Raw genomic sequence first — 26,352 nt, 5'->3', positions numbered from 1 at the left:
TCATCATACTTGACCAGGCAGAAAGTACAAAAAATGTTTTTCACTGTTTTTTTGTTTTCTGCTCAAAATGAACCAACATCATCAGTCCCAAAAATTTTTTGACTTTGAAAATTTTTCAAAATTTTGAACTGCTGAAAAAATTCAACTCTGAGTCTGAATGATGAAAAAAAAATTTTCGCTTTTTTTTCTGCTCAAAATAAAGTAACATATTCAGTCCCCAATCAATTTTGGCTTTGAAAATTTTTCAGAATTTTGAACTTTATTGAATTATGAAATCAATCAAGTAGGAAACCGCGCCTGATACATACCCCAAAAGGCTGAGAATGACTTTGAAAGCAATAACTGCGTGTCGCCAGCCGCCATTGCCCGATTTAATATGGGACTTGAACATGTCCTCATGAAGGTACACCACCACAAGTACCTGTGGCTGCACTTACCGCCTCAGTATTGCTGTCTAAGAGCTCTCGATCTATCATCCATGGTTAGTTACGGCGCCGTCACTGCCTCCTTACCAGATACTTCGCTGGTCGCTCTAGCAGGCCGACATGCCACATATTCCCCCGGCAAATTACCAAGCATTAAACAATCACCAGGCGCACTAAACACTAGCAGTGAAGAGTCACAATCTGCAACACTGTCTTATGAGATCAGTCAATTTACCAGTAACCTGTGGAGAAAATCGTTTACAAGATGCAGTGTATCCTCTTAAATTAGCATTTGAAGAAGCTGCTTTATTTCGGGTTTTATTTCGGGCTTCCCCTCAGCCATTTTATTCAGGCTTCTTTATTTCGGGCTTCGGACATAAACATACTGTAATTAGAAACTGACATAACATAAATCTAACCCGATCCAAACGAAAGTAATCTGCTAATTGCCTGACAGAACTGTGGCACTCTCTGGCCTTTCCACAAATTGCCTCTTATTTACCACTCATTAGACGGAAGCGGACTAGTGCTAGTCTGATAATCATAATGTTTTATCGATTCTAGCTAACCTTCAGTCAGAGACAACCGCACAATAATCTATCTTGATTCATTACAAGGTCTGTACCCCTCGTTACAAACAGTGATCCACCAATACTGGTCCGCGTTTATCCATATTAAACGTATGGCTATAACTCTTAATATAACAGGGACGTTTTTCGTCTCTCCCACGAGACATCGTTTTGTGTTGATGCAGGCTTGGTCAGTGGTACAGGATATTATGCTGAGGCTTTACAGATGCATGCTGCACACTGTATTGACGTGAATAGTCTGGACTTTGAAAAGCTAATTTCAAACTGTCCTCCGACATCATGACAACGTCGTAACGAGAAGGTTTGTAGCAGCCTTCGGTTGAATTCGAACGCAGCTTAAGACACTCCAGTAAAAAGCAAAACCTGAATGCTTTACTGCAGCAATAACACTTAATGGCAACATCCAGGGTTTCTTAGAGTTTTATTTAGCACCACCATCACCAGTTTTCTTTTGTAATGTTAATGACATTGTGTAGCCATAACTTTTCATATCATAGCAGACTTTTTGCACACCTGGGGTCTCGTTTTATATTGACGGTGAAATGCAGCGCTGTGTAGAACATGTTACAGGGCTGGCATGGGATGAAGATGAGCCACTATCAATACAAAGTAGGGAGACACACCACTCGAATAAGAACAGATCACTTTTGCTCGGAATTGTTGGAGAATACAGCAAGACGCCTTTATCACACACTCCATTCACTCAATGGATAGGTACATGTATGTTTCATTGTCGTGTAATAGTACTAGTATCAGCAGAGTTTAAACATTGACATTACAAGTACATGTACTGATATGTTGCAATGCGGGAGTTTCTTTCAAAAGCGTGTTCACTGCACGAGTTGTCATTCTCGACGCGTGTCTAACATTGATTTTATATTTGAGACACTGGCTTTACGCTTTGAAGATATTTAAACGCTATCAGTGGCGGCTGTTCGATAAAGCATGATCGAATTCCGTTCCTGGTGAGATAACTACCCATTCTTGATCGCATAACTGCGATGCACTGTATCATGGGATGAGAATAGTTTTCATGGATTGGTGACATTGCATCAATTGGATATACAAACTGACTTCATGCGAAAGGACAGTTGTGTGGCGATATAAAGTACAACTCAATACTTTAACTACTGCATTCCCCTTCTCATTCACATTTCACATTGCACATTGCACACCCGAATCCCATTTGTATACAATAAACACTGGGAATAGACAGTCGCACTCCAACCCTTCCCCTGTACATGCATGTCTTTCAAATATGAACAGCAAAACGGCACAACAACCATCAGGTACAAACACCGGTATTCAGCTCGGGTTTCAAATTTTAAATGGTAGTCTGCAATTCATATGATATGAATTGCTAAACATTGATTCGGCTCTTCTGTGATGCCTCAATGTAACATTTCGTCACCTGCACGTTCGCTCATTTTGATCGAATTCGTGAAGGAGAACTGCCTCATGAGTTCAACTGGCGGAATCCTCAAACTTTTACACAGAGTGATATTGTAAGATGAAATGAAATGGTCCAGGGACCATGTGCTCACCTCGGGTAATGTAATGCATGTCATTTGCAGTGGATATGGGGAGAACAGTTCCTGGCTAGTTTCACCAGTTTAGGAGTACTCGGACTTTCTTTGTATTTTCAAGATGGCGGCCTGGTGGCCATATTAGTCATGGGATTTGACTGAAAATTAGGGATATTGATAAGAGTACATAGATACATAATCACATGAAGTTTGGTTGCAATCCGATCATCAGTTTCGGGGTAATAGGACTCTGTTTAATGTTCAAGATGGCAACTTGGCGGCCATATTGGTAGATGGATTTGACTGAAAATCAGGGATGTTGTAGAGAGAACATAGATATACAATCACATGAAATTTGGTTGCAATCCAACTTTGTTTAATTTTCAAGATGGCCGCTTGGCGGCCATATTTGAAGTCCGAGCGGGACAAATTTTTGGGGTAGGATAGAAGGCCCTAGCTACTTATCCTCACAAGTTTAGAACCTTCTAGCTCAAATAGAAACGAAAAGTGCCACCTATCGGTGATTTAGTGAACTTTGACCTATGTGACCTTGAAAAGTAGGTCAAATCAAAAACCCGGGTGATATTTCATTTAACCTTATTAGATACCCCATCATAAAAATTTCGTCACTCTACGTACAACCATTAGCTTTAAAAAGGCAAAAACCAATTTACAAGATGGCCACCTGGAGGCCAGAAAGTAGGTCATATCGCGAAAAAGAAAAATACACCTGGACATGTTGCCCAAAGCTACCATCACACCAAGTTTTAGCCATCTAGCCCTAGCGGTGACGAAACGTGCTCCGCTAACGGACGACGACGGACGCCGACGACGGACCGCGACGACAGACGACGACGATGGACGACGTACGTCACGGTCTGTATAAGCTCCCCAGAGGTGGACTAAAAACGGAACGAATATGCAAATAAGACCGTATGGCTTTGATCATGTTCGAGGATTAGACTGCACTAAACAATGACAAACAGCCTCCCAGTTTTTGAACACACACAGACAGACTATAAGCTGCATCCTTGGGTGCGAGATGAATTCGAAAAGAATTGCGTGGTATTCATGTATTTAGCAGTGGAACGTTGCCCTTGCCTTGATGTCTACGAGTCAGATATCCATCGAAGGCATCAATCAGCCTGATGAGGTCACGGGTAACTTCGTGTTCGTCTGACACATGGTTGTTAGTTTGTTAAACACTGATACATTCATGTGATGTCTGATAGCTGGCCATTCGCTTCACGGTCTAGTCCCACTCAGTCCTTTGTGTTAAGATGTCAGTCAGGTGCCAGCGCAGTTGTTTCGTTTTATCAAACTCTATCTTAGCGTCAATGTACGTGAGAGTTCAGTTCCGATTATTGGAATGGGTGCTATTGAGATCGCATCCGGAAAGGTGGCTTTTCAATAGAACTGTCATCTTGTTTCATGGTACACTTGCTACATTTACCATAACCCTGCTCAGTTCGTATTCAAACTCTAGGCCAGGTTGTTTCAAATTATGAGAACCTTAACTGCATGCTTGTATGTCGTCGGGACAAAAAATACCTGAATCAGTAGTGTGCGGTCTGTTTAAATATTGTAATCAACGGCGATAACCTCATTTGTATCAAGCACAACGTAACTGCTGCGGTCTTATCATAGATTTGCCCGTCATTTTTCCTATGCTATATACCAATCCCCGGTTAATTGAGGATTTGAGCATTGGATTCCAACTGGCCGAGATAATAATCAGAGCGTTAATAGAATGGGATGGGGAATTGCTGCGTGCGCGCCAGATCATGGGATATGTTTTGATTGCAAACAGCCACACCATATTCATGACGGATTTGCATGAAGGACAGATAGATTTCATGCAACCCTTTGGTGCATGAAATGGCATACAGGCGTGAAAATATTGTCTCTTATACCAGTACGTATGGGTGCACAGACTACACAGACAATGGAACTTGACTTCCACCACACTCCCGGAATCACCACCTTTACCTGAGACAAAAGATGTCCACACGACTGTTCACATTGTTCAAGGCTTGCCTGGAATAACCACTACTGCAGTAGATGTCAAGTCATGTACAAAACAACAGATTATTATCACCTTAACTTGACCACGACATCCACACACTCAAGACAAATAGTTTTGCATGATAGTACCGAAGTGAAATAAACCAAGCCATTCTCGCTGACCTCTCGTGTGGAATAATGTTCTGAAGCAAGTCAAGTCGGCCACACCATAAACAACAGGAAACATATCACTAAGATAATAATCAATTCTGACAGGATTTCAATGCAGATGACGAAATCGATTAAGAAGGAATATTGAGAATCGATGCGTTCGGACAGGTAGTAGGTGAGAGTGCGGGATGCAGAGAGATCAGTTGGTGGTTGGCTCTCAACCATGGATCTATCATTGCCCTTCATGGAGTGACTCTACCGCAGTGGCTCCATCGACCATGAACTACAAAAGACATACTATATTATGTAACCTATATAACCTATATAGTAGATCGAAAGGTTACGATCAGCGTAAAAAACAGGAGTAGTCTGGCAAATCTGACTTTTTAATGCAACTTTTACACTTCGGGTAGCGGAAAAGTCAGAAACTAAAGTAAAGAAGTAAAGTAAAGAAGAGATGTAAGGAAGAGAAGAAGAAGTAAAAGCCGCCAATTCCTTTAAACAACAATAGATCTCAGCACACCCATACACAAATACGAGATTCTGACCAAGATGAGACTACATTTATCATAGAATGTTATGTCGGAAAACAATAACATCTTAGGCATGTTTACCTAACATATCTCCTGAGCATTGGTTGGTAGCAAAACAGAAGCATGATACAGTTAAGCCAATCCTTGACCCAGAAGGTAATACTCAAGCATGAACTATGTACAACAGTATCCATACCATGGCCAGAAAGTGGCAATGCGGTGCAAAGCTTCCACAAACTACACTTTGTACTTGCAGGCATGGTCTGGGCGAAGACTGAGTTCAAACCCTCTCCAACCTGGAGAACATACGACAAGTTTTAGTGGCTTGAGGAACTATTCAAAAGGTATTGTGAGGAGAAGTGTTTCCAAAATGTCCCGATAGAAACAGACCGTGAAGGCCAGGTTGAAATGCCGAATGAATTAAAAGTGCATTATACAAGGCAATCGACGACTAGCAACTTCTTGGACTGTTCGTTCCCAGCAAATAGGCGATAAGACATTCGGAATGCAAGCAAAACTCTAGTTATTTCAGATGATCAAAACATTCCACCGCACTACAAAAATGCATCTCGGCATCACCATGATCTTGAACATTACAACTCAGGGACGACAGCAACAATCACAATTCTTCTCAATCACCATCATGCAATCACAGGAAAACGAGAAGAATGGTGAAAACTCATCGCATTACGTCTCAAGCATCAAAGTGATGCTGTTGATCACTTTGAAAGAGAATAGCAAGTACGTAATTCATAATCCTCTTTCATCCTGTTCTCTTCGTGATTGTGGTTTTCAACTCTTTGATAAATGGTTGTGAATTCCATCAGGCGAACGTAAGGAGGCGGCTGGTCTATACATATTGAATTGATCACTCTCAGATCAATTCTTATACACCCAGAGAGACTTAATAGAGAGACACGCTATGATTTATACTTGAGCACGTTCTTTAACTAGGTGGAGCGGAGGAACCAGGAAGCCAGGTTACCTATGACGCAATCATGTAGAACTGGCATCGGTAGGGTAGGTGTGTTCAACACCTTTCAATCGCAGCTATTCTTGAAATGTATAATGTGCCTTGCACACGGTGTCTTGTTTCACTGGTTGTGTTATTATGGTTAAGGGCAATATGCCGCGATATGCGAAACCCCAACTCATTAGGGAAATTGGTCATTGCGACATTGCGATGCAAAATATCGCCTGTTCAAAACATATGTCATGTGTTTATACGGCAGCGTGCTCTGGGACTTTTCTTCTAGGCACATGGGTAGATTGCTTACGACCTTGAGGAAATGTATAAGGAAACGATTTAAATTACCATGTAGGACTCACTCAAATTTGTTGCCTACTATATGCCGGGATAACAAACCGGAGTTTCAGTTGTACAGCAGGTTCTTAAATTTCCTTAAGACTGCTCTGAGAAGCAATAACGAATTGGTTGAAATGTCTGCAAAATTAGTTTTTTACGGGAGTACTTCCTCTGTCTGGGGAAACATCAATGTACTTTGTGAGAGGATAGGGACCGATAGGGACAACCTGATTAGAAGGGGTAACCAAGTTGGCGAAATCGAAATGAATGACACAGGTAGCGTGCTCAGGGATCTTCTGTTGATGAGGGACAGGGGTGATTATCACCTCTTTGACAGAGATGAGCTGTCGGATGCAATTTAGCATCTGGCATGAGCATGAGTGGCCGCCCCACTATGTAATATATATGTAGTTTGTTATTATACAACAGTGTTACATCTCTTATTTGTTTTGTTCAATGCACCTAATCATGTAAGCGCACAATGCACAATTTCCTGAAATGTGCGAGAGTACGAGAAAAAAATAAATAAAATAAAATGATTATATCCAGAACGACAAATTACATAAAAAGTGAATACACGAGTTTAAAAATGATGTCGACTACACGGTGTAAAGCTACAGCCAGTAAGTCAAGAGAATGGTTATTAATACCGCTTTATGGAAAGAAAGAGATGGTGCTTTTCCATCACACTCGTAACTTCACGCACAGTCGTACAATCACCAATGTTTTCTGGCGGCTCAGAAGAAATACAATATCTGATTAGCTCAAGTTCTAGCAAAAGCTTAAGTGCCACAGTAGCATTAATGCCTTGACCACTTAACCGTTGCAACCTTGGCTCAATCAAATCACCATCACATGATTCAATTTGCTTTCCCATTTCTAGTGATTGAGACGCTGCTATGACAGGTACTTTGACCGACACATCCAACCTCTAACTTCATTTGTCATTTCGAATGTCATTCAGAAAAGAGTGCAAATGTCAGGATCAGCAGGTGACACACGTTCTTAGGGGAGCTTCTTCTATAACAGATACATTCGGAGACTGTCATCATAACATATGGTTATAGAATTGACTTTGAGTGTCAAATGATGAGGTCTAAGGATTAAACGCTACAATCCCTCCTTGCACCATCGTCCAGAGAATCTCCGGTTTGCAGATGCGATTCTTAAGTTAACAGTTAACAGATCGACGAACAAACTTGGTTTAATTCATAGCACGCGAATTAAAGAATTCATAAGGCAAACGTTTCTCTTTCCAAATATGTGTAAAGAATAAAATCTAAAACCACCCATTTAGTTTCTATCAGTCATTCAACAGGAGATGATTAAGACCACAAACCAATTAGAGAAACATATTTCGTGCGAACTCAAAGTGAGACTGAATCATCTACCTTCCCTTTGATCTTGCGCCTAAATCGAATTCAGTTAGCAGAAACCAGCTTTTGATAACAACTACCATATGTGACATGTACCTGATTATCTGGTAAACTAGAGTTGGATTTAAATTGTTTAACATTTTCAAGGGTGCCAGGCACGGACGTAACGAGGCTAATTCCGGTCCTGACTCATTGGCACCCTGCTTTAGAGCAAGGGTCTGTGGAGGATGGTGCTTTTACACAGCCAGGGAATATGCCATATAATATGTTATTTTTTCGTGGTGGTGGAGGTGTGTGCGTGTGTTTGGATGCGGGGATGGGGGGGGCTTTCATATTTTCTAACTCCTTGCGAATGTCATATATCAAATGTTACAGTTTATGATGTGTAACTGTGGTCTTTCTCTACAGGTTGGCGAAAGTGGATCAGAGTGAATATGAAGAGTGGCAGAGTAGATGAAAAGAAAGCTAGCAGAGTAGACATGTTCCTTAACTCTCATCTATTCCACGATCTTCAAGGAAATAAAGCAAAATAAATGGAAAACCTGATAACCTGTCTAGTTGATAATCCTATAATACTCGATCTATGACAGTTTTGGTCCCTAATCAATCCACTAGTACATATCAATCTAACTGAAATTCGCATCTAAGACTTGGTTCTAATGAAGCTATATATATTTATTGTTGCCCGTGAATCACATAAAGGTCGTTTCTTGAATGCTATCTTTAGTGTTGCCCTTGAATCAAATAAAGGTGGTTTTATGAAGGCTATCTTTACTGCTGCCCGTGAATCACATAGAGGTCGTTTCGTAAACGCTATCTTTTAGTGTTGTCCGTGAATCACCTAAAGGCTGTTTTAGCTGATCACCTGACTTGATTGAAAACAAGAGATACCCATAGAGGTAAACCGAATTGCTGATATACGACAGAGCCAAAAAGGAGACACCAATTTGAATCTAGCCAGCACGTCTTGTACCCCTGTCCTTGGTGAATTGCTTCAACTTAAGATTGTCAGTGAATAAGTACAGAACAAGTGTGCCTCAGTCATGGAACAGAAATATTATCTGTACATCAATCTGGGCCCAGTTTAACCGAAGGACATTTAGTCCAACTATCTATTATTAGTAGGATGACATGAGGAGTGAGTGTTAGCACGGAAGGAGGCCATCTCAGCTTTGCGGATTAATTGGGGAAGCGCTCCAGGGCAATCCAACTCTGACTGTCAGTCACATTAATCAAAGGACCATATATCCTTCATTATACCCACACAACCCATTTTCTTGAACGGTCACATGTAGTCAAAGCCACTTATCACCCCAGAGTCTTATCATCATATTTAAATTCCAGGAGGGAAACATGATTAACCGTTTCATTTGAACTGCCATCATCTGTTCCATAAGTCAAATACCATTAATGCCCTGATAATAAAAGACTTTATTCATTTTACCCGAGTAATTAAAGTTTCCTTTAAGAACACTGCTGCACGATATAACTTGAAGACAGTGTTTAAACATACGAGCGCATCTTGCGTAGGGAACGCAAGATTGACACTCTACCATCGTCCATTATATTTCCTCGCCTTGCTTTGATGTTTAAAAGTGTTGAAATCAGCTGACGACGCTTGGATTCAACAAGTATTACCTGAGCAACAATTATTCGCATTTTTTCTATTTTTCTACGAGAGAACAGTTTTCTAATGCCACCTCTTGATTCCCCAGGAGAGGTGAAAGTAACATGTACTCTTGACATCTTCTTGCAGTCACCACATTTTAACTCGATTTGAATGCATTGGTTAGTTGCGTATATTCTAACAACTGTTGCTGCTAATCTTCCGGTTTGAGCCAGTCGATAGAGACAAACTAATTCTGGCTTCCTCAGCCACTATCGGTATTGACTCCTCGCAATGTCATATTGATGTATTCAGATGCAACTTCAAGGACTTTATAGGACTCTCAGGACACTTCGTTTTGTTATGAACAGCTTTCGTGGTATGTCTATTTTCATTATTAAGACCAGGTGTTGGCGAGGTATTACTTTCACTTGTGTATAATGAAGTGTATCAAGACATGACTGATATCCTTATTCTTGTGTGACCAGAATCCTAAATGCAAATCAATATCACCTCAAAACATTCCAGACAGTGAAGCGTGTCGTTTCTTAAACTATGTAATTGGTTTTTAAAATCTTGACCACACCAACCAGGAAATGCCAGGGGTTCGAACGGTATATCTCAGTCTTAAAGTGGACCAATACAATCGATAAGCCTCCTAAAGGGATGGTAAATCAATATATGGTATTGTTGATTGTGCGCTTTACATGATACATTGTTAAGACAGTTGGGATGCCGGACATTTTGAGACTCTTCTCAAGTGGTTTTATCTTCGTTACTAATAATATAAACGAGTTGATGTATTCTGATGACGTTCATAATATGCAGATTGAGCCAAAGGAAGTACTAACGGCAGAATAACCCGATGCATGCAATGGCCACTAGCAATATGGCATCATCTTTTGGACTTGAAATTTTTTCAACTTTCAGTCACCTCAAAATCTTTAAAAATTTTCAAATTCAAAAAAGTTTTGGGACTGATGATTTTGGGTCATTTGGAGCAGAAAACAAAAAAACAGTGAAAATTTTTTTTGTACTTAGAAATTTTTCAGGGTTAGGGTAAGGAAGGGTTAGCAGGAAAACAAGTCAAAATTCGGTCAGTTCAAAATTTTGAAAAATTTTCAAAGTCAAAAAAGTTTTGGGACTGATGATGTTGGTTCATTTTGAGCAGAAAACAAAAAACCAGTGAAAACCTTTTTTGGACTTGAAAAAAAGCCCCCCCCCCCCCAACTTTAGATGTTGTGTAAAACTTTCGTAAAATTTATGTCGGGCACATCTGCCTGTACCGAAGCCCTTCACCACAGTATCTAATGTACGCTAATAAAGCGTTCTCGTATTTTCACGTCACCGCAACAACCTCTGAGCCACGCTTCTCTCTGATCAAAAGTCTAATTTCAGAAGCACCCTTGTGGACATTAAAAATGCATAACTCAATTTGCCAAATGCGTAGATGAAGAGAGGGTGTTGTAATTGAATCTGTAATATCTAATTCCCTTTGTTACGATAAAAGAGGAACACTGCCGCACAAACACTGATTGACCATTTGTGTCGTCTCCGAACGAGGGGACTGCAGCAGCGCCGATCAAGTCATATTCTATCACTTAAACTGTTCGGATTTGACGAAGCTATCACAAATGAGTGCCTAACTCACTTTTTGGCCAAATTGAGATTTTTTACAGAATTGGCTCCTCCTTGTAAGCCACACAATCTGGACTATATGCCTCAGTCAAACAACCAATCACGTCGCAGATTACATAGAACAAGCATTTTCGCCTAACTCAACCATTTGACATCGGCATTTTTCTCTCAGATACAGGCTTACTATTATTTTTCTCTGGCAGAATCATTTTTCCACAGGCACAACTGCCTATGTTACATCATATGTGGGAAAATGCCTTAGTCAGTGATGGAAAGTGCCTCTGTCCAATTATTGTTAGTTGCATTTATGCCTACGTCAGTTCAGGCCTTATGTAAGCCATATGAGGCAAAATCTGTTATTGTACTATTATTGCACTGTTGTTAAATACTTTTGTAAGGTTAATTGAAAATAAGCTTTTTGAAAAATTGGATAGGTTTTCTTTGATTTTCTCAAAAGTACAATAAATGAGTTAGGCACTTATGTTATAAGTGTGACGACTTGATAGTTAAAGTCCAAGTTGTTTCCCCATATATTTGGTTAGGTTGGTGAAGAACTGCCAAATCGTCGGACGTGGCAGACCTAATGTTCTTGCTCACACGTACTTTGCTACTTTTGTTAGGTATTGCCGCTAAGGGTAATCGTTTGTTCACGATGGGCCCAGTTGTTACTGATGGATGTGAAGGTTAACCATGCAGACAAACCTGGCCTTTTGGGGTGAATTCGTTGCAGATGAAACCCATTTAAAAGCTCAGCTGAGACAAGTAACCTAGCACTTAAATAGTGTATTCAGGCAGTGTGGGGTCGAATTCCTAGAGAAACTTGAGAGATCCACGACACGCTGAGTCACACTGCCCTCATGATCCTCGCTATAAGGGTTTCGTCGTTGCTTTTACCACCAAATTTTAGTTAGTAATTATCTAGTGCGTCTTCGACATGAGGCACATTTCTTCTGTTAGAAACATCCTGTAATAATTATGATAATAATCATTATTATTATGCGAAGATCGCGCGTATCGACCCACAAGAACGAATTTTAGCGTCACCGATTCTTAAACAGTTATCTTTCATTTTGATAAGGTAAACGGAGGAATAAATCATTAGTAGAGCTTATTCCGACTCCGTCAGAAAAAACAATAGCTCAGAAATCCAACACATTTCGGCTGCCTGTACGTTACGTATCGACCGGTCTCAAACCTGATCGAATAAGGCACACTCATCATAACTCCCTTGATACTCAGCAACCAGCACGTCCCTAATTATATATCAGATCCACGGTATTAGATCAATGACATAGGTTCATCAGTCAAGACTTTTTTTACCAAAGGTGAACCCTACCACGTCCTACGGCATGATTATCAGTAATAACAGGTCCAAGTATCAGCTCAGAAATGCCTCATATCTCTCCTTCAGGCTGTACGAGTCCTTCCTGACCAAGACAAAATATTCGACAACATTTACGAAGAGAAGCAATCACTGGGTCAAATACGAATGATTAAATGTCCCAGTCATCCACCATTTGAAGATATTGACACCGGCAGCTGAAGGAAGAGGTGCCAGTGGCCGACTCAACGGAACAATTAAGTGCTACGATAAAGACAACTTGCCATCAGTAACCAAGTAACTAAAAGAGAAAACGAACTCGATGTCTTTCAACAAACTAACTTATGGGTCTCTTGATTGAATAGCATTGACGACATTGGACTTCGCGATATCTATGCTTACAGAGGTAACCGGAATCAAAGTCGTGATACCCAAAATTTACAAGGGAGATCAGAACGATGTTGATCACACTGCTTAGCTAAAATGGCACTGCAACCTCCCTAAAGCAATACACGTGCTTACCGATTACACCAAAGTCGGATGCTTTTGTTGCAGATTCGTTTATTGACTTTTGTCTGTACTCTGTGATGTCATGCCAGTCCCATGTGTTCTCAAGGACCATAACAACTGCCACATTATCGTTCTGTTCATGCCAGCTGACTAAAGATGGAAAAGGCACTTTTACAGTGGTGGATGTTGGATTAATGACGTGTCTTGTAATTAACTTCGATCAACGTATAAGATAAACAGCTTGCTAATAGAATGTCAATCTTAATTGACATTGGAGGCTGATTTTTGAAGCAGCATATATTGATTCATCCCATAAAAAGACTCCTCCTCTGCTGCCCAGAATCTTGCCACCAATACCAGAATCCTTTTTGCAGAACCCAATCGAAATAGACAAAAAAGTATCTCTTCAAAGACAATGTGACTTCCATTGATGCATACCGCATCGAGCTGCGCCACAGAGTGTAAACAGTGTTTACGGTTTCGTATCAAGCGGATGACTTCTCATACACAGTTGACTAATTTTCATTAAATTTTGGTTTTATTGTCAAAGCAAAATTTATTCATTATATCAGGTCGCTTTTATCGATCTTCGCAAGAGGATAGGGTAAATGAAGTCACAGAGGATGCAATCAGTTCAAACCTTCCACTCGCAAGGTTGATGTTCTATCTCGCCCTGGATATCATCTAATGCCCCAAGTTGTCATACACATGTCGTGCTTGCCGCGGCTTATATTTATTGAAGGACGCATGGGACGTCGGCCTCATTTGAGCAAATCACAACAGTATATTAACGTTTGAATCGCCGTGTATAATATGTGTGCCTGGTCTAGATTAGCTTGGGATGGAACAGATGAACTTCAATGGAAAATAATCATTTGGATGGATCTTAATGACCTAAGAAGTCAACTATTCACAGCGGTTTATCTTGCCTCATCTAAATGGTTGTGTTTCAACATGATTCACTGATGCTGTGACCGAAGTAAGCGCCACGCTTTAACTGCAGTCAACGTCATTCAGTTGTAAGGAGATTGTTGAGAAGAAATATGGTAAACTTTCTTGGGAACGCTCTTGTTCACCTAACTAAGATTGATTCTGAATAATCAAAATACGGAAATTATCATGATATGTCAACGCCATTAAACCTTCCCAATATCGAAAGCACTCGAAATCCTCCAATGAAGACAGCGACAACACACGATATTCTCATGTTACAATAGTAAATGAAAATAAACGTGCATTACAAAACACCCATTACACTCCGAAAAACTGTTTCAATTGTAAAGATTGATGGCCCTTTTAAGATGAATAGTTGGCCATTTAACCAAAAACAGACATCACTTCATCTTCAATTAGTATTCGTCTCAGCGGCTAGTGTCACCCGTTCATATTAATCAGCAATATATCTGAGTTTGTGGCGAAACTAATGGCACGTTTGCTGCATTTGCACATAGCTCTGTGAAGATTTCACGAATTGATTCTTGTAAAGCTCGATTCTTTTATCAGACACGGTTAAAAAACGATGCCACTGGGGAGTCTGTACAGAAGAATTATTCACATGTGGTTTAAGAGAACAGTTGCTTCCTTTTTCTAGTCCCCATAGTCTACCATCTAATGTAAGCCACTCCATACGTTGAAGGGATTCCAACAAAATGATGGATAACGCAAGTTCAGGGCACCACCGTCATTACTACAGTTTCAAGCAAAAACAGGCCCACCAAATTACCATGTGATGATAAAATAGATAACAAAGTTTCATGATTCATGACTAGCCAAACGTTCATCTCCGAAAACAGTCTTACTTGTTATGCAATGCACACCGTAATGCAATTTCAGAACGCTTAGCCTACATCGGCCTGTCTGGACTGGCTTGAAATACAGCGGTGATTCTGAGAACTGATGGAATTTTCTATGTCGACCGTTGCATTATAAACACATTTATCTAAAAGCACCTGCGCCATCCAGCAGTTTAGATGATTTTCATTCAGCTCAAAGAAGCACACCGCCGCATGACGACAGAGTAGGCCTCTTGTCATGTTTTTACGAATGGGAAAGGCTAAGTACCGTCAGGGTGTGATCTAGCACTGTCGGAGCCTTGACAAGTGGTACGATTGAATCGAAATCTAGGCTCTTTGCTTGCTCAAAAGTAACGTTTGATTCTCTATGTTTTGTCCAATTAGCCCGACATCTTCACACCGGAACCGATTTTCCTGACACTCAGTGCCTACTTGTTTTCGTATACGAACTTCAACTCCTTATTGCTTTGACTGCAGATATTCTAATATTCTAGAGAATGAGGGACCATTTCACCTTTATTACAATAGTGCAGTGTTGCGTGTGCCACTACAGCGTTACCCGGTTCGTGACGAAGACGCCAATTTTTACCTCCTGTCTCTTATCAATGCTGGAAGACAGGTCCGGCTTAAGGTTTACAACCTAATATTACCATTTACTTTTATCATCAATACTGATAAACCGATGTGCTTGAGGCTTATATTGGTATGATGTCAGGGTTGACATTTCCACCTTGAGTTCAGTACGGCGAATGTATCACGACTTCATTTAATTAAGTGAACCTGATTTTGAGCCTATGTTATTGTCAAAAGAAAATAATGCATTTCTTTCCGATCGAAACATAAAAGCTAATGCGGTTCCGGCAAACGTAATGTGAAATCATATTGGTGGCCAATATAAGATGCACAGCAATATTTATTGATGGGCTGAGTAAACGGGTGTTTAAAGGAACGTTGCAAAATGGCGCATAGAAGGTTGACTTCAAGTGAACTTGGTCTGGATGACCGTAATGTTCAGCGAGCGGAATGCATGCTCAATGAACAGATGTCTCACCGACCATGATGTCACACGAACTCCATATTTGAAACGGTTAGCTGGGACAACTGGCGATACATTAGCGTATTGTATCTACATCGTCATTATAGCATTGGAAGAGTCATATTTCGATGTGATTGTTTCCTGAATAAGCCAGGAGGAAGGATATACAGATGGTAAAGAAGCCGATCCAGGGCCGAGATAAGAACACTGTGTCTGTGTCAGAGGACAATAGCGTTAGAAGATGGAAGTGACTAGTGAAGCACATCAGCGTCTTGAAGGGAGAACGCTCTCATCATCTGGATTCAAGGTGGCTCAAGTAAGCAGAGTAAATGAACAAACATTAAAATATGATTCGTTGCTCCCTTAAAGGTTGACAAGGCCTTTGGATGGAACGAATGCCGATTGAATGCTCGTACCTCATAATATCAATTGTAGTTTCGGCGAGAAAGCATATCGAGAGCTTTTGTCAGTTATACACTTGGATAAAGAATAATTGTCCCCCCCCCCCCCCCCCCCCCGCCACCGGGAACCAGGATTATAGACGAATTTGTACTTTTGCTTGGCTTACCTGACCTTTAAGGATGAGTACTCGACACCATGATATCAGGGAGGAATGTGAGAACATCCTCATGTTTTGAACAGCGTGCTCTGATCGGAAGCATTGTGAAATTGTGGAAGGCTGTTGATGGAGAATGTGACGATGAGACCCAAAAAAGTCTACGAAGTAGTAAAGCTTCTTACTAAGTGAAGTAAATCCATTGTAACCATTTTGCATCGTCGTTGTGCTTTACCCGAGATTAAGAAATACAATATGCAGCTGATGTACCTGATAACTTCAATGCATCTGGGTAATTTGTGGTTAATTAATGGGTTGGTATACCTTCCCGTTGTGTCCAAAGGTAACTTTCTAATTGGCTAAAATGATGTGTTGGGTTACCTTCCCATGGCGTCCACGAATTCTCAATAAATAAAAACTGACCACTGATCCGAAAGACCATCTCCACACGTCTCCTGTTTCAACGGTCACATTTCATTACTTTATGTAAAAATCATTCGTTGTCATGAATTCATATTTTACGCAACTTGAAGTACCATTAGCTGCTAAGAATATGACCAGAGACGCCCAGTTATCATGTTGCTACTTTTAAATTGTGATTTGGTATCATGTGCCAATATTTCAACCTTCCAAGTTCATGACAGGAGGTTTGAAGATTACGTGTCGTATTCTCGTCACACTTAGGCAGATCTAACAAAGTTTTATTCAAATAAAATGTTCAAATCCATCCTCGGGAAAGGGTGATAAGATGCAGCTATTTTGACATGCTTCCTACAATTTCACAATGACACCGTTAAACGCAATGGCTCCCACCTCTTCCAGAAGAAAGAAACCCAAATGTTTAAAATCCTTTCTTACCTTTCACGATCGGCGCAAAAGCCAGGGCCTTCATATCCTAGACTCCCCGAGGACAGCCAATTTCTACATTCTACTTAGGACCGATGAGCCATACTCATTTGGGAGACCCATTATCGCAAGTAATGGACTCACGATGAGTTCGGAAAGCTATCAAAGTTTTTGGTGGTGAACTAAAGCGATTTGGAAAGTCAACTTTCCGCTGACAATGCCGCTGCCCATGGTCAATTGCGTTGCAATCAAAAAACCTTAGGTTGACAGAGGGCAACCTTACTAGACAGTTTATCTCTATGCCACACAAAACAATTTGTTAGTCCCTCGCTTAATGGGGGACAACGAGGCTGATCATCATCATATCGAGTCCTCAGCCAATATTAGGCCCCGAATAGGCGCACCAGCCCTGTACAGGATCAGCATATCGACTCCTCCGCCAATATTGGGCCACAAATAGGCACACCAGCCCAGTACAGGATCATCATATCGAGTCCTCCGCCAAAATTGGGCACCAAATAGGGGCACCAGCCCAGTACAGGATCAGCATATCGACTCCTCCTCCAACATTGGGCCCCAAATAGGCGCACCAGCCCAGTACAGGATCATCATATCGACTCCTCCGCCAATATTGGGCCACAAATAGGGGCACCAGCTCAGTACAGGATCAGCATATAGAGTCCTTCGCCAATATTGGGCCCCAAATAGGGGAACCAACCTAAGATCATGTTTCTTCCAGAATGGATTCGACCCAGGTTTCAAAGAAGAAACCTATATCCCGCGGCTCTTTGGAAAGCATGAAGTCGGTATGTATCAAGATAATATAATCTTTGATAGTCTAAACCCGCAGCCAGTCGAAGGATGGAGTTATAATCTATACAAAGGAAGGATATGTTAAAAACGAGAGGACATTTCTGATCGATAATGGCTGGTACAGTTAAAAGGGAATGACATGGTTCTATGCTCTTGGGTGTGTTCATATGAAGCAATAATATGATAATAACAGTTCACGTGGAAAGGGTTCCATGTCTACCCTCAGGGTTAATTTTCGTTTCCTCTCATTTTGTAAATACATTAATAGGATTATTGGTATTGCCAATATCAAAATCTGGTTTTATCCTTATACAAATGGGGTGGTTTTAGCACATTTATGTGATCACTGCTTTGACCCCCATCCCCCATCAAATTGGCGAGACTAGGCACATAGCACTGAATAAGGCAGACTTCAGGAACAGGCAAAAGCCCTTTGGTATTCCTTCAGACTACTAGTCCTAAGTGGGTACTGGACTAATTACAGCGTCTTAGCGTGTGAAAGACGTCGAACCATTCCAAGATAGCAGCCAAGTTGCTGCTGCTTGCGTATTTGCACGCAATTCTCCTCATTCCAGAATATGAATGTTAGAATGTAGTATTATTCAATATCTAAGTCTATCAAAGTAATAACTGTGCTTACTAATATCATCAAATAGAACCGGTTTTTGGCCATTATTACATTCAGTGACGTAACAATACAATTCAAATCCTAACTCCCTCGATCCTCTTATCTACAATTCCCCAAGATAATCATGAAAAAGTAGTATCATCATTTCGGTTCAAGAGGTAATGGGAATGTTGTATAGGGTAAAATGAATGATCCATCAAAGTAGGAACACACGGCTGGGTATAATTAAACAGAAATGTTCCGGATTATCTGAGAATATTTCATCGGAAATGCAGTAAATCACTAAAAGCGTCTCAACGAGGTATTTTGTCTTCCCACGGAAACAAACATACCCTTTTCTGTTAAGTAGTATTTCTATTTTTTTCCTCAGGATTACATCATTGTATCAGTAACTTAGGAAAGGCGAACGTCTTGGCGATAAGTTATTCTCCTTCCCAAGCTTAGGGAGGAGAATAAGACATTGTGTAACTATGTTGAACTGTTGTAGCCATAACGCAGCATGGAATGGCGCAACCAAGTGTCTCTTGAGGGTACCTGTCGAACATGGCAATGTAAGGACTAATAGATATGGCTGCGCGATATCAAAAATACATGAATGCCACTTCATTGATCGTATTAAACGTGATCAGGAACTTACGTAAGCCTAGTAGATTACTCCATGTACATTTGAATGTCTCCTTTTAGTATTACAAGGTTATTTTGTGGAAATGTTATATCCAGCTATATCCAACAAATTCGTCAAGAGTGTCCTTAATAAGCAATCCTGCCTTTGCTACGTAGCTAGGGTACCAATGCTACATCATCTTACAAGGTGTGCGGCAAAGATATTTCGGAAAGTAGAAGATTCATTTCTCCTAAACATCTGCGAACGCTTCTTCGGTGCTGTAAGTCATCGATTCGAGGGGAAAAGTACCATTCTCAGACATGATGGTATCAGATGATGCGGTGCAATTGCGTACATTTGTCCTTGATCGACTGGCACACTAAACAACCACTCTCCTAAAATCCGCCCATTGAAGCTAATAACTGAGCTAATTAAATCTAGAATATCGAAAGACACCGATCTCCACCATCTCTTGATTTGACACCAGACTAACGACTGGTGGCCCCCTGGGTACCATGTCAGTTGTCTCAGCATGATGTAGGGCTCATAAACAAGCATTCGCTGTCATCTCCAGTGCTTTATGGAGTGTAGGTAGTCAATATCTTACTGCCTAAAATACAATGTCTATGCCTTAGTCGATACTATTCACTAGTCTTCATCAAGCCGCGAGTCGAGTCGGTAAAGTACGTCCATTTATCAATAACGGCTGACTCTCAGCATTTACTATTTGTATGACTTGATGTATGAGAGGGATTCAGTACTTTCTTCGAAGATGTTGACTGAGAGCGTGTCATTTGGGGTTACACAAATAACTTTATTATGCTGATGGCGACATTGGTGTGACATTTAGATCGAAATGACCGCTGATGACGAAGAAGATTATTAGCCCTCTTAATCCTTCAAATATAAGTAACCAAGAAATTTGTTTTGGCGAGTCAATTTGAGATTCGCCTGGCGAGGATTGTTTGTTTCAGCTGTCAAGATTTTAAGCCAGTCAGATGATGTCATGAGTCATGTGCCTTGACACTCTAAAGGAATTATAGACAAGTTCAAGGTGGAGAAATACAATCACATCGAGATTGAAATCCTGGTAAATAAGCACAGTCACATGCAGAAAAAAAACATAAATTTAAATCGAAACATGTAAACTTAATTCTCAAGGTAAACCCTTAAAAGTACCTAAGCCTGCCCTAGTACTGTTTTAGGAAGTGATTAAATAGTTCACGAATGCAGGTCTTTAGCTAAATGTTATGATCTGCCAGCGCATTAAAAAGTAAATCCGGAAAATAATTCAAATTCGACCGATGGACAGTTTGGTCAAATAATTCGCAGGTCTTTATAAGGTTATCCTGTAACGGTCATGAGGTGCAACAGACTTGATCATTTGAAAGATTGTTCTTATACTATAGACATGCAAACATATATGTATACAATATTACGCCGTAAAATAAAACACATATTGTTCTGCATATTAAATAATGGCTAACTATTCTTAATCACTCTCAACAAACGAGAAAAACAATGCATAAACGACTGGGTGTCGCCAAAACTAGCACAAAACATCTAGGATTTATATCTGATACCCAAAATGTTATGATATGAACAGTCTAACCTGTTTGATGAATTCCTATTACTTCTTTCAGTAAGCCCACTTATCCTGCAAGGGGAGGGTAATAATTAGAATGCAGTCATAGTTTAAATCAGGAGGAAATGGGATTTTGTCAAAAGTCATCTGTATATACCTGAAGTTGACTCTAGCTGATGCCTCAGATACATATCCCATAAACCATGCGAATATGGAAGAAATGGCACAAAAGTCATAGTCGGCCACTTATAATGCTTCGGCTGATAGTGCAGAATGCACATCGGTGATTTTTAGTTCTAGAAATGTCATGCCTAAATCATCAATCTGAGCACAAGCACCGCTGATGAGAAAATAAAACTCAGGGTCCCTTGGTATCAAAAAGGCAGTCATGGGGTTTGCATCTACCAAAATATTTAAAATAATCAAGACGAAATTACAAGACCGTCACTGGGCATTGCAGTACATTTTACTGGACTAGAGTTGACATCGACGTAGGTCCTGATTTCATGATCGAAGACCTAACAAAAGCTTTTCATGAACCGAATAGGAATGAACGTGTCAATCAATGTGCAGTATTGATGAATGCTGAATTATGTGCGATAGTGTACAATTGGTATATGAATGTATTAGAAATGGCATATCATTGTCCTGTTAGTAATCATACTAGTATCTGCTGCTTTTACCTCAAGGAAGTACATGTACCACCCCCCAATTCACCTCCAGACATGGCCAGCGACCATCATTTACTCAAACCCTACTGAGTAACGATCACATATTAATCAATGGTCACTGTGCTAATGTCTACAATGACAATTACACGCGCATCAAGTGGCAACCTCCCGGGCTGCTTGCCAATAATTATCGTGTGAATTGGAAAGCTAATGATATTTCCTTATTCGCTTGCAAAATGTGTATTAACAGGAGAGTTGAACTATACAACAGCAATCCGATGTCACTTGACGGATAACTGAAGCACTGGTACTAGGAGTGGTTTGAGTTTCTATTTGTACCAAAAAAATGTTTAGTTGGCAATAACCGTTTTAAAATAAATTATCATATCTAGCTTAACCAACCAGTGATCAGTGAACAATTTCACTGGCCAAATTCAGCACACAATTTTCTAAACGTAATGCAGAATAAGTGGAAGAAAAGCAATTATCCACGGAGTCCCTTAGGACAAAAACTCAAAAGGCAACCGAGGCTTCAATGTTTAACGTACGGCTCAGGAACGATTGTGCGATAGAGGTGGCGCTAAGTTAATATATATTTTGATTAAGAAACAAATGATACGTGAAATTTCGTAATGTAATTACTTAGCTGGGTAATAATTGAACAAGCAGATATCTTATGAGCAAGAAATAAATGAAACATAGTCAGGTAGCGAGGTGTTTGATCTGAACTGGCACCAAACAAAATGAAGTCAAACAAAATTGAAATTTGTCAATGCTGAGGGTATTACCCGGAAAAACACCATTGAGAAGTTGTTAAAAATTGTGTCATCATTGATTAAAATATATCAATCATGAAATTTGATGATGTTTGAATAGACAATAACAGAACTGGCGTTTTAAGACGGTTATTGGGCTTTCAGAACGATAAATGGTGTCATATGAATGAAATCCAAACTTCTCAGGACCTACTTCAGAACCATTGCGGTTTAATGGTTCCAAAGCGCATGGCCTATAAAACCTTTTAGTTAATTTTGCTGTAGGGAAGTGTGCCTCACTGAGAAAACCATATTACAGAATTTATCACTAGGTTTAGGAAATTAATATAGCCCTAAAGTGCTACCGGCAACGTTGTGTCTTTGATCTCAGTGTCTGCTAATTTGTCTCAGCGATGCTATTATCTTCACTATATTAAACTCCGAATGGTTTATTATAATAAACTTCATTTTTAAATCTTCATTGAGATGTGCTTGGTCACCCAGTCCAAAGAAACTGGTGAAGCTTTTCGTAAAACGAATCCAAGATTCTTCTTTATTGACATCGAATCAACATTCTACCGAACGAACAGAATTTGTCCCTTGCATAAGCTGGAAATACCTCGAAAGGATACAGATATGGAGCATTCCCCTCACGTTACTGGCCACCATGCTTTTACCAACCAATCAGATATCACATGTACTGTTATTTGACTCTTAGTCGTTCGCTTTTTAACTTCAACAAAAAAAGTACGACTGAGTATGTTTGAATCAAACGTTTCAACATGAGTGTGGAATTCACTTATGTTTCCACACCGTCCAGTTTGTTACACTGTCTTTGTTTTTACCAATGCAATTGATGGCGTAGATGGGTTTCAGTATCGTGTCCAAGGAATCCCGGTCATGGGAATAATCGGGACTGGAGACTCATTAGTGCATGCGTCTTAGTAGTCTATGTGTCGACTGTCTTGGGGTGGATTAGGTCGAAGCGGACGGAATATTTTATATGTTCATTAATGAACAAAGATGACTTGGGTTTAAAGTGCGCCAGATATATTGTGCCCAACTTGTTTTATTGTGCGTGACCTTAGGAGCATTATGATAGAAATATCTCTTTGAGATACATCCAACTTAATTGCAACAGTATTGATATCTTGTCAACATTGAGTTACCTTGTTGAATGATATCGGGGGATGTAACTCACAATTGAGACCAGGTTATTGGTGGGATATTTCGACTTAAGTTATAGGAACATCGCGTGATAAATAACTTGTGACGAAAAATATTCTTCCGACCGGGAGATTTCAACACAGATTCGAACTGACCAAATTTGACCAAAATCAAAGAGACGTTGGTCCTTTCTTCAGGATCCCAGATAAGTCTAATTGAAAGGTTATTTTGGACACCCTGTATTTGTTAATTGATTTGATTATCCCAGCGTATAAACGCCAATTGATAAACTGGCCCAAATACTGACCTTAGTCATAGTATGGTGCTAGGCGAGTATTATTTCCTAACCAAGCAATACTTATCATGTTTTTCACTCACCACAAAAAAATATGTTTGTTGATGTTTACAATGCTTAGTTTCATGGATTAACAGACGTAATGCTTTTATTCTCAGCTGAAAACAATATGCGCTCAGTCATACGGAGTTTATTTGTTTACCGGAATAATTTTTAGGCTAGATTTGGTCCTGCTAATAGTACGTAAGTTAACGCACGTGCTAGGCATGAGGCGGAAACAATCATAATGAAAGCACATTAATAACATTTAAACAACGTCTATTTGTAGGGCGGTAATTCGGTAATGTTACATTGGATCACGTTTGGTTGATAAACATCATGCAGCAGCTTGTATATTTTCCAGTCGCGTTCGTCAGGATTCATTAAAAGTATAAAGTCTGAACAAATTCAGTGATCAATAAGAGAACTGGTGAAATCAACGGCTAAGATATGATAACACTGAGTTCACCTTAACTGATCGATCTGACATGCTCCATGTTTAAAGGCAAAATATTCTTACTGAAACAACCAGTGGGATTTCGTTTAACAAGAGTGAGCTAGTATATTGTGGTTAACCTAGTTGCACATGGTTAATCAAGTAAGTGGCAATCTCCCATAGGTGGAATATGGGATGATATATCGTCAATAATATCATTCCCATAATGCACAGGCTATCAAAAGATCACTATTCTTAACCTCTGTCGGTGCGACAAGGATTGGATCGAAACAAATAGACATCTGGTTAAGAGAAAGTAGGTATAATCATAGTAATGAGTTTTACAGAGAGTACGAGTGGATACAGAGTATACTTTCCTATTTCACCGTACTTTATACTCAACGTATACAGTATACAAATATGACCTGCTTTACGACAAGACACCTTACCAATAGAGCACGCTAAAAAATTAATGGCACTCCAATTTATTCATGAACGACCTGGAGAGCCAGCAAGCCATTTTAAGGTCGGCAGTGGATTGATACTGGGGTTGAAAGGCAATATCAGCTAAATTTCGGTTGAAATAACTCATCTAACTGGATTGGAGCTTTCATCAGACGACCACGTTTAGTTTTGTCGATAGATGATTGCCTTCACGATCGAATTTTATAACAGTGGCTTCTCGGAAACCTTCATGCGTGAACGTCACTTGTTTAAACTCAATAGCTACAACAACTAAAGAGCATTATCATCAGAGTTTCAATAGCGGTGCCAAAACATCGTTTGTCAGAGTTGGCACTTTTTCGCTGGACTGTTTTTCAATACCGACAACTTTCATCTTTTAGACATGCCTATGCAACAATCAGTTGACAGTATGTAACAGTGAAAGAGGAGATGACACTTAATAAAGCTGTTCCTACCTGAATTCATATAGCCACAGTGCAACCAGCACCGTAATGACTGTGAACTTTGATCGCCCGCATATCAGGTACATATCCATGCCCAGCTTAGCAAAACGTCCACGGCATTTTATTACCCCTCCAGTTCACCTAGCACAGTAAAAGTTTGCCATTGTAAGGTATGATATAAACACACTGAGGATTCTGAAGGCAACAATGTTTGCTTACGTCATGATAACGTTGCAATGCGTAATCCAATCGAAGCACACGTGGTAGTGACGTCATGGGTATCTGTCATAATTAGTGACTCTATTTGCATACGTGTTCGCAGCCTATCACTACTTGTTTCAGTTATTAAGATAAATCACCTTCTTCAACCGATCAGAGCCATGATCGAGTTATGAGCCGCTCTCAATCGTTGGATATCCAAACAGTAAACGAGTCATTTCCAAAATCATACAGTTTATATCGTAATGCCTCCAGAATACGTAAGCACTTCTAAATATTACCACGGTCCATGCTTATTCTCATTGTCTAGACGCCTTTTTCGGCACATGGTGTCCCTTACATGCCTCGGCTTACTGTCCGACGTTGCCGGGTTCCCCCGCACATATAGCTTCCTTGAGCGGCGATGTGTTCCCCGAGAACTCGAGTGAGTAACTGAAAATAACTATTGGCATTTGCTCGGCTGGTGTACTATGAACGGGAGCGCTGGAATCGATCGGCTTCGCCGTCTGATTGCCGTTCTTTGGCTAGTTGACGATCTATCATTGGGACTTTTTTGTTTAGGATCTGATATAGATGATGTCAGGGCTTTCTTTTTAATCTAAAATTGTCTATGATTTTTATGCCAGGTTTTAGCTCAAAGTAGATGGCATCAACAGACACTTCTGCGGTAGGTGAAATATAGAGTTATGTCGTTGTTGTCAGTTCTTGTTAATATGCATGTCATTCTGGCTGAGACATGGAAGGACACTGTCCCTACCCGCTTTTTTGGAATTTGTCATGTAACAACTCAACTGGCAACGAATCGTCCTTAGACTTACCAGAATTAAAGCTTGATCATATCAGTATTGGTCCAATTCTCGGCTGCGGCTTTACCACACACAGCGAGTATTGATGCTATCGGCTGAAAATGGTCATGGTTCAAAGCCGAACGATTTGAAATGAAACATTTAATTGGTGGACTCGTTCACTTGTAGCCGATCGTTAGTCCTTTTCCT

The 26,352-nt window shown here is 40.2% G+C and overlaps 1 protein-coding gene across 4 annotated transcripts in view; it reads right to left on the bottom strand.

Annotated features, from left to right (window-relative positions):
- The window catches only part of LOC135494001 (gamma-aminobutyric acid receptor subunit alpha-6-like), a 74,961-nt gene extending 49,185 nt beyond the window's left edge, over positions 1-25,776 (bottom strand). For 2 of the 4 annotated variants that reach the window (XM_064781724.1, XM_064781726.1), the window contains exons 1-2: positions 25,151-25,776; positions 20,895-20,939 (exon numbers count right to left, since the gene is read on the bottom strand). In XM_064781724.1, coding sequence (XP_064637794.1) covers positions 20,895-20,939; positions 25,151-25,230 — 125 coding nt within the window. In that variant the 5' untranslated portion in view covers positions 25,231-25,776. The remainder of the gene's footprint in view (positions 1-20,894; positions 20,940-25,150) is intronic. The other 2 variants (XM_064781725.1, XM_064781727.1) reach the window with 2 other exon arrangements.
- Between the last annotated feature and the right edge of the window lie 576 nt (positions 25,777-26,352).

This window comes from Lineus longissimus, chromosome 9 (assembly GCF_910592395.1).
Source record: "Lineus longissimus chromosome 9, tnLinLong1.2, whole genome shotgun sequence".
NCBI lineage: Eukaryota > Metazoa > Nemertea > Pilidiophora > Heteronemertea > Lineidae > Lineus > Lineus longissimus.
The sequence above is the reverse complement of the archived record's forward strand: the minus strand, read 5'-3'. Positions and strand labels throughout refer to the sequence as shown.